Source organism: Vanacampus margaritifer, chromosome 2 (assembly GCF_051991255.1).
Source record: "Vanacampus margaritifer isolate UIUO_Vmar chromosome 2, RoL_Vmar_1.0, whole genome shotgun sequence".
NCBI lineage: Eukaryota > Metazoa > Chordata > Actinopteri > Syngnathiformes > Syngnathidae > Vanacampus > Vanacampus margaritifer.
Window position 1 is genome coordinate 20,065,228 of NC_135433.1, and position 9,751 is coordinate 20,074,978.

Below are 9,751 nucleotides of genomic sequence, written 5' to 3' on the forward strand. Positions count from 1 at the left end.
TTATTGGAATAACTTGAACTTGACTTTTTTCTTCTACTCTCTAATGTGGCAACAACTTAACGGTGTATTAGACCGCCTGGAACCACACTGCCCCTGAGTGGCCAAACCGGGTACAACATGAACAGCGCTCAAAATTAAGGCACATACAGACAAAGGCAAGACATCCATCCATCCATCCATTTTCTTAACCGCTTGTCCTCACAGGGGTTGCGGGGGTTGCTGGAGCCTATCCCAGCTGGCTTCGGGCAATAGGCGGGGTACACCCTGAACTGGTTGCCAGCCAATTGCAGGGCACACAGAGACGAACAACCATACTCACAATCACACCTATGGACAATTTGGAGTGTCCAATCAGTATAAAATAATTTAAATAAAATCGATTTTGGGACATTTAAAATCGATTCTGAATCAGACTAAATGAGAATTGCGATTCTTATGAGAATCTATTTTTTGGGCACACTCCTAATATTCAGTGATTTTTAACAAGGTCAAACTATTTAACATGGTAAGTTTTCTTGATTTAATTAGCCCAAGTCACAATAACCTGGCAACTCCAGAAGATTCGAGAGTGGTTGTCTTCATTTGTCCCACAAATTCGCCTGGGGGGAGTTTCTCGTCTTGAAATATTGCGATGCCACCTGTTGTGACTCAGTCGAAACACAAACAAGATGTCGCCATGAGCCTTGCTGAGCCATCTGACGACTCCCAGGGTATCCCTTCCCTGGGTGACACATGGGAGCAGCCCTGAGCTCATGCTCTGTAAATAGCACTAAGGAAGCGGGGGGCCGGCATAGTGGAGGTATATTAAGGCGAGGAAAGACCACACAAGCCAGAAGAACAAGCTCAAGAAGAAACCCAACAAGACGTCCAGCTGAGTTAGTTTCCGCTCCACAAGTGTTAACCTCATGTCTCGACACGCAGCCCTCAGCAGCCTCTTTGGCGATGACCCCTTCTTTAGCCAGGGAGGGCTCCTCTGGCCCCTTTCCTCGCTACGGCAGGACCTGCTCAACCGTAAAGTGGAGCTGGCCGACAGTTTCTTCAAGGATGGATCTCGACTCTTCAATTCACCCCTCATGGCCTCCGCTTTCCGCAGGTACGTGAATAGATGGAATGATAGATGAATGGATGGATGGTGAAGTAAATGGCGGGACTGACAGATTTAGATGAATGGATGACAGAAAAGTAGATGGGCAGACAGGTCAAATCAGTGTAGTCATATTGAGTCCAAATTGAATGAGTTTGAATTTCAAGTGACGTCTTTCCGATATTCTCAGAATGGGCGACCAAGACGAAGCCGAACAAGAGGAAACGCAGCGGCAAGTCCGGCAGGATCAGGTCCAGCAGGCCTCGCCGCTCGACGACCTTCTGGTGACCTTGGACGCCCGCGGCTACGCCCCCGGCGACATCAGCGTCAAACTGGAGGGACGCAGCCTGCTGGTGATGGCCAGCAAGCAGGCGGGCGCTCAGGAAGCTCACTCCTGCTCCTCTCCCTCCTCCCGAGCCTCTTTCGCCTCCTCGGCGGCCTCGCAGGTGGGCTTCAAGCAGAGGATCCACCTCTCGCCTCACCTGGACCTGTCCGGACTGTCCTGCTCTCTCATGGAGGACGGACAGCTGCGGATCCACGCGCCGGTGGGTAGGCAGCCAATCACGGAAGGGCCCAGTGAGCCAATCGTGGAAGAGAACAACAAGTCAGTCACGGAGGAGCGCAACAAGCCGATCGCAGAGGAGCGCAAAGGGCCAATCAGAGAGGAGCAAGAGGAGGCCACCCCTCTCTTCAGGACTTCCTTGGAATTCCCTGTCACAAAGGAGCAGACTGAGGCCCAACACACACACTAGCACACCTAAGTCAATCAAACCCACAACTACACTTTCAAAACATTATTTTAGTTGCACTACAATTGTTTTGCATGTGTTGTATTACTTTATTACATCCAAATCGTGAATGAACTCCGTTTGAAGACGTAGGGTCATTGTCGTATAGTGCTTTTATTATGGCTGTTCTGATGTACAGTATTATGATGTCCACTAGAGGGTGCCAGAGCACAAACATTTTTACTTCTCCAGATTTCATTTTCTATGTCTGGTGACCAGTAAGGGGCGTACCCAAGTATATCGTCTCTCGCCCAAAGTCAACGGACATAATAAGGCTCCAATTTAAACGCACCTCCTGTCAAGATAAGCGGTATGGAAAATGGATGACAGGTTGTTTTCTTTGCCAAATAATTGAAACGTTTTCTAGCACTACACTTCATTTTTGATTTACAATATTACTTTTCAACAGTAGTTTTCAAACTGGGGGCCCATTACGTCTCCTCAACTTGGCTACGAACCAGTTAAAACCTCTGATTGTGACGCATACTGTATACATAAACCTAACATTCATTTATTCTGCGAAGCACTCATCCTCATTTCTGCAGTCTTTTTTTTTGTGAAGAGAATAGATAGACACATATGTTTTTTGTTAGCTAAAGTTACAGGGGAGCTTAATTAATTAAAAACAAAGCTTAATCAAAATGAACGTAGAATATTTGATACAGCTCTTTTAATGCTATTATGACATTGTACATTGTAACCTTGTTGCTGGTCAGGAGCCAAATAAAATTCAAAAATTTCCCCATGAATTAATGTTCATATTTTTACTTACTTAATAAAAGTATTTGAATCAGTTATTGGTGGTTTTGTTGGTGCGTGACAAGGTCAAAAATGTGCTTGTATCCCCACGGGGAAAATGTGCTTATCTGGTATTCTTTTTTCTAAGTGCGGTGCATGCAAGCTGATAAGAGTGCTGCGTGTGTCTGACAAGTGTTTGCTCACAAAACCCACTGCGTTGGCACCCGTGTTTTGCACACTAGACCCACAAAATAACAGCACTGTTTTAATCATTCCGTAAATACACTTTGAAAGGATTGGATCTTGAAACTGTGAAACAGTACATGCCGCCACCACATTTGCACAGATTCCAGCAGAAACATGCACATCTTTGTATAATATTTTAACTTTCTTTTACTTCTTTTCGGGCTGGAATAACATTCCGAGGATATTCTTTTCCCAGGTAAAAATGGACCCAGAACATAAAACGGGTGTGTACTACATGGCCTGCACCATTTGGATACCATCCAGCAGGAACACATCATATCTGAGGTGTACCTGTCCCCCCCTCACATGATATATAACGGCTCCGTTGTGTCCCCATAGTGGCATTTTAATTTTCAGCAAAAGCACCAAGATGAGTCTCACCGCCAAGGACAAAGAAACCGTCAGGACCTTCTGGAAGATGGCCGCCGGAAAGGCAGGCATGATCGCCAGCCAAGACCAGAAGCACGTCACATCAGGTTTTCTTGACATTGGGTTTGTTTGCCTTGGCAGGATGGTCTTCGTGTACCCCCAGACCAAGACCTACTTCTCCCACTGGAAGGACTTGAGCCTCAACTCGGCTCCGGTCAAGAAGCATTGTTCAAATATGATTGAATGCTAAAATAGTTTGCATTATTGACTACATTGATTTCTGATGGGTAGGCTACTTGACTTTATTTGTGGCTAGATTGAATCTAATTGCCTTTTTTATACATACAAAGAAAATACCTAGCTTTGCTTGCCAAGCGTGCCAATCTTTGGAGTATATACAGATATATTTTACTATGTGTTCTTTTTAACAAGTAAGATTCCAGATCTGAACTTTCGTTCTTCTTTCTGAACCTAACATTCAACAGTTGAAATGTGAACAGCTGAAAATTGAACAGAAATACAATTACAGGGGAGAAAAGCAAAGAACATTTATTTACTTTCACCCCGAGGTTCATGTCTGCATGGACAAGTTCCTGGCTGCCCTGATTCTCGCCATTGCTGAGAAGTACAGATAAACAACATCAACCATGCCCCCACAGAAGATTCAATTCATTTCTCTCACTATCTGTTGCGCTCAGTTTCAATAAATGATCAAAAGCAATGATGAATGTGTCATGTATTTTTTGTTTGGAATCATTCACTCTTTCCACATTCCCGTAATCACTACATAGGGATTTTTACACATATAGAGTTCAGTCATTAGTCAAATGAAAAATAATTTTGCATTACATCAATGTTGCTATGTACAAGACAGAACAACGTCAGCTGGTGGACTTTACATAATAACAGTATAGATATAGTATGTTTGAGCTCTGATAAGCGCATATTTATGCCCATCCATTATGGTGTGTTACTCTACTTGCACCAAAGATATTTCACTCCAATCCGCGCACCGCATCATAAATTGTTCACTGCTTTTCCAAGTTGCATTGTAGGATACATTTAAGTCAGGGGCGTAGCCAGAATTTTTTCACTGGGGTGGCCAGGGTGAAACCATGACTCATATAGGGGTGGCCATAAGTTCATACCTGAAATGTCTAAATAAGTGGTTGCATGCCGACCTTGGGCTGCGAACACCGACTAGTGAGCTGCATGAAATAACTTCAGCGCATATGTTATGAATTCAATGCATTTAAGCCTTTACAATTGTCAATGAGTTGCTAAATAACAATAGAGCTTTCTGCCACTTGGCGGCAATAAGGCAAATGTCAGCTACTGACCTGCACACAATAAGTAGAAAAGGAAACCGAACAGCCAAATTCATGACTAAGTATTTTTTTTAAAAATGGGGGGGATTTTACACACATTAATTTGTTCAAAACACTGAACATTAAAAATACAAATAAATAAATAACAAAAACAAGTAAATTATGCCTTTCATGGACAAACTTAGCACTAACATAGGCTGACATTCGGGGGGGGTGGGGGGGGGGGGGGGGTTTCCCCTGGCCACCACGTGCATCCACCATTGATTAAAGTTACTGAATGCAGATAATTCAATTTGAATCACTACTGCCATCTGTGGCTGAAAAATGAAACTGCACACACCCTTCTTCACATACACAATGCCCACATGACATCACATCCGCAGACAAAGAGTGAACAGCTAATGTGCTAATCTATTAATTAGAAGAGATTTCAGTCATAAATTATCAAATTGCAAAATATATTTGTGTGTAAATTGTTACAAAGAGCAGCTTTAAGGCAGAGTTGTCAAACCCATTTTTGTGACGGGCCACTTTACAGATATGTCTTCCCTTTAGAGGGCCGATATTACGGTGAAACCAAATAAATATAATTGAATTGTCTTTCTTTTTGTCTAATCGTAATATTACATACGTAAAAAAAACAACAACAACAAAAAAAAAAAAAACGCTGGCTACATTTCAATAATACCATTTATTACAAATGACAATTTTGGTACGGATTTGATAGGATCATGGAAAATGACATGTGATTTGCTTTCGCGGGCTACATAAAATGATGTGGCGGGCCTGATCCAGCCCCCGGGCCTTGAGTTTGATAGATGTGCATTAAGGGGACTCAGCGATAACCTATACTAATTAATAGTGGATAGTGAGTTATTCTGACCATTCTCAGCTTCTCAATTTCTGCTGAACAAGTGACAGAGGAAAAGGAAACTGGATAGTTATAATCAAAGACTAAAAACAACACATTTGTACACCCCTTTTTCCACAAACAGTTCGAAAGACACTAGGAAAGGTTTAATGATATCAGATACACAAATCAAGTTATTTCTATTTAAAACATGTCTGTCATTTTGACACACACAAAAAAGGAAAAGGTCAATAAAAAGCTTTTCAGAAATATGTATTAAACTCACATACCGTGAACTTTAATAGGCAAGTGCACGTCTCCATGTTAAATGGACTTTTTTTCATCTCTTGTTTTTTTTTCAGCAGTGGTGGTGAGTGTGTACTGTATCTTCTGCAATCTGCACCACTTGGATGCAATCCAGCTGGCAGTCACATCATATCTGGGGTGTGTGCCTGTGGCCCCTTGCCACGCTGCATATAAATGCTCAATCTTGCCCTCTTCGGGGTATTCAACTTTCAGCCAAAACATCAAGATGAGTCTAACCACCAAGGACAAACAAACAGTCAAGGCCTTCTGGACTCTGGCATCCAAAAGGGCAGATCTCATTGGGAGCGAAGCTCTGACCAGGTAAATACGAGCCCAGCAAAGCCGAGACGCACGTCACATTGCAATTTCTTGATGAAGTTCGTGTGCCTTGGCAGGATGGTCTTCGTGTACCCCCAGACCAAGACCTACTTCTCCCACTGGAAGGACTTGAGCCTCGGCTCGGCTCCGGTCAAGAAGCACGGCAAGGTGATCATGGGCGGCGTCAACGAAGCCGTGGACAAAATCGATGACCTGACCGGTGGACTGCTGAACCTCAGCGAGCTGCACGCTTTCACCCTGAGAGTGGATCCCGCCAACTTCAAGGTGGGCGCACGCTTCTCAACTCATTTGTGGCTTTTTGAAAGCGCTCGTGTCATATTGCAGTAGGACATATTGGTGGGAGTTTGTCACATAACCTTCAAGTGAGTCCAAGTTATTGTGGAAAACACCAGTAAAGCCATTATCTGGGTTAATCAAGTTACAAGTCAAGTCATATAATCTGGCTCCGTTTTTTTTATGTTTTCGTTGCAAACCTTTCCTTTTTCATGATTTTATTAAAATCAGAATCCTTAAATTAGCATACATAGCGTATGGAAAGGTTGAAAAGGAACTTGCTTTCCAAAACAAAGTCAATGGCGTACGGTCTTGTCAAATGTCAAGCATAAACAAGACTTGTCAAGTCATGTGGTTCAAGCCAGGTCAAGGCTCATGAATATCAAGTCAAAGTAGGGCTACTCGATTATTAAAAAAAATATTAATCACAATTCATTTGGTAATCATTAAAATCATGATTAGGAAGATAATTTGTTTTTGTTTACATTTATGGCAATTTTATAATAGTGGCGTGTAATAATTGAAATTGTAATTACATTTTGATTAATTGCACAGCCCTACGTCAAAGACAGGTTGAGTGTTCCATAAATTCCATAAGTTTTAGCCTAGCTCATCCCCAGTTTTAAAATTGGCAACTCAAGCTTGACTCAAGTCAAGTCACGTGACTTGAGTGCCCCAGCTTTGCATTTTATTTAGTTCAAAACATTTTGTATTACTCATTAGATTAGTGCATAATTTCCTTGTAGGCTATTGAAGATTGCCCATGTTGACCATCAGAAGTTCTGAAAAAAATATTTCATTGTGTGTTATGACTACAACCAGCCTTTAACACTTTCAACAAATTAATTTTGGGGATTTGACTAAACAAGGATGTTTTTTTTTCTCCAATCACTTAAAGCAATCCATTTAACGTATTGTACATGTTTTCCATTCCCAGGTTCTGTCCCACTGCATCCTTGTGGTGATGGCCATGTTGTTCCCAAAAGACTTCACCCCAGAGGTCCATGTGTGCATGGACAAGTTCCTGGTTGCCCTGACTCTCGCCATTAGTGACAAGTACAGATAAACAGCATGACCCTCAGCAACGCTGACAGGATATTCTGTTGGGCTCAGATTTAATAAATGATCAAAAGCAATGATAAAAGTGTCCTGTTTTATTTTATTTCAAGTGTGTGTGTCATCCTATACTCGCCACACACCGAATGTGCTGTTGCGCAGTGTGTGGGGTTCAGCAAATACTTTTTATGAATGGCTAACCATCAACCCTAGTTTTGCTGTGAGTGGCATCCCCATTAAAAGCCACACAAAAATGCATATTGTGATTTACAATAATACAGTGCTGCCTAATTGTAATAAAGTTAATTTAAGGCCATTTCCTGTGGCTAAATTGAGAGGAGGAGAGAGGAGGTCAGAATGTTTTGGGGTAATGAGACGATCGCTCCTCGATGTCGTCATTCGATTAGGACGTCTCCTAAAGATGATGTCACGCCATTAACACATGTCAGAAATGTAATCATTCGGGTCAAGTAATGCCTCAAAAAGAACATCCCCTCAGCAAAATATGCAAATTCCAACTAAAATAATCAAGAAATGAGACAAACATAACAATTTAATTTAAAGTCCTGCGTCGTTTACGGTACAGCTGGTACGCGCCCGTTTTCATAGCTGGTGGAAGCTCGTAAATGCTTGACCCTCGCACCTCAATGCACGTTTAAGACAATGGATACGCTCATTATGGTGGAAAAAACAACTTGTGGGTCGTGTTCAATGTTTTGAGCAGTGAAGAGCTAGGAACGATGCAAATAAGATATGTGATGAAACCAATGCGTTGACCTGACTCTAGAGGTGCGTGATGTCACCAGAAAACTGATGTTAAAGTGGAAGTCAACCTTGAACACTTTTTGACAATAATATGTTATATGTAAGCTCACTAGTTTAAACATAATATTGTGAATGATTAATATTACATTTGTGGAATAAGAGTTATTGAAGCAATATCCAGCCATTTTTATCCATCTCAGGGGGTGGCCATTTTGCCACTTGCTGTCGACTGAAGAACAATGTTGCTCAGGGCTCAGGCAACGATCAATCACAGATCACCTGTTTTCTGAAGCTGCGCTGTGATTGGTTGTTACCTGAGACCTGAGCAACATTGATGTCATCTTCAGTCACTGATCTGAATATATGACTGGATAGCCCAGACTTTTGAAGCCGCAAGGCCGCCATATTACTCCTCCCAAGATATGTTTCTCGGCATAGATCCTATACATTTACAGTATTGAAATTTTAGAACATTTGAGACAGTACTTAGTAGAAACAGCATGATTTATGATGTTTTAATTTGTTAAACATAAACAAGAGGACTTCAGACATTTTACAACTTGCCTTAAATACATGTATAAATTATATGCTAAACAATGTTTACAGGCGGAAACTTGTATTTTTTTTAAATTAAAGAATTATAACTGTAATTCAAAAAAAGATGCCTCTGCCAAATCTAATATTGGGGACTAAGGAACTGAGGGATAAAAGAAAAAAGGGGGTCTTCAAAGCAGCGTCCACTTGTTATTTTATGTTTTTACTTGTAAAAAAATAATGAACATCCCAGCACAAACCCCCCACCCCATCCCCGGCCCTATACTAACTGTCTACGAGCTGTATATGTCTAATCTGTACGTATACCGTATAGTTTATACAGTAGTCTGCTTGCGAGATGGGAGTAGCAAGATGGCCGCCCTGTCACTTCAACGGCATGCACGCCGTGCGTGTATGGGCTATTGGCTATCCAGTCATATATTCAGATTAGTGTCTTCAGTCGACAGCAAGTGGCAAAATGGCCGCCCCCTGAGATGGATAGAAAATAACCTTGACAGCAAGATGAGTTCTCGCGGTATTTTTTAGTTCACAAACTCTGGAGAATACATCTTGTACCGCTCCCGTTGATACGTTTGCAGCCGATCTTTTCTCGATCGGACCAATCAGGCGTTGTTTAGGCAGGACAAAACCAATAAGCGCAGATGGAAACCAGCAAATTTAACAGACGAATGGATGTGGCAATTAATTATTTTCTCGCAGAATTACTCACCGTTTCCTTGTTTAATTTGAACAGCGAGAGGAGTTTCGTGCATTTTTATCTGGTAAAGATGTTGGTGTCCCCCACCTCCCTCCCTAAAATGAGACGGAAGACGAGATTTTCATCCGTTGCCTTTATTAGTCAAAACAAAATGTGATGCCGCATCGTCCAATCAGCTCGAAGTATTGTACAGCAAGCCCCGCCTTTCCCGAACGGGACTACCTAGTGCCTAGTGAAGTACCGGATGTGAATAACTCCCTCGAGTGACAAAATCACAATTATCAATCTGGCTGGCGAGGTTAGATAGAAACGGCTGGATTTTGTTGCTGAACTCATATTCCACTAACACAATATTAA

At 42.0% G+C, this 9,751-nt stretch overlaps 2 protein-coding genes and 1 pseudogene across 2 annotated transcripts; all 3 read left to right on the forward strand.

The window, feature by feature from the left end:
- Positions 1-854: 854 nt before the first annotated feature.
- On the forward strand, positions 855-2,609 carry hspb9 (heat shock protein, alpha-crystallin-related, 9). The gene is made up of 2 exons (XM_077555647.1): positions 855-1,093; positions 1,275-2,609. The coding sequence occupies exons 1-2, from the start codon at positions 906-908 to the stop codon at positions 1,834-1,836; spliced, it is 750 nt and encodes a 249-aa protein (XP_077411773.1). The 5' UTR covers positions 855-905; the 3' UTR covers positions 1,837-2,609.
- Positions 2,610-2,999: 390 nt separating this feature from the next.
- LOC144042742 (hemoglobin subunit alpha-1 pseudogene) lies at positions 3,000-3,946 on the forward strand (annotated as a pseudogene).
- Positions 3,947-5,862: 1,916 nt separating this feature from the next.
- Positions 5,863-7,457, forward strand: LOC144044184 (hemoglobin subunit alpha-1-like). The gene is made up of 3 exons (XM_077558434.1): positions 5,863-6,030; positions 6,105-6,312; positions 7,259-7,457. Exons 1-3 carry the CDS (start codon positions 5,936-5,938, stop codon positions 7,385-7,387), a joined length of 432 nt encoding a protein of 143 aa, XP_077414560.1. The 5' UTR covers positions 5,863-5,935; the 3' UTR covers positions 7,388-7,457.
- The last annotated feature ends 2,294 nt before the right edge of the window (positions 7,458-9,751 follow it).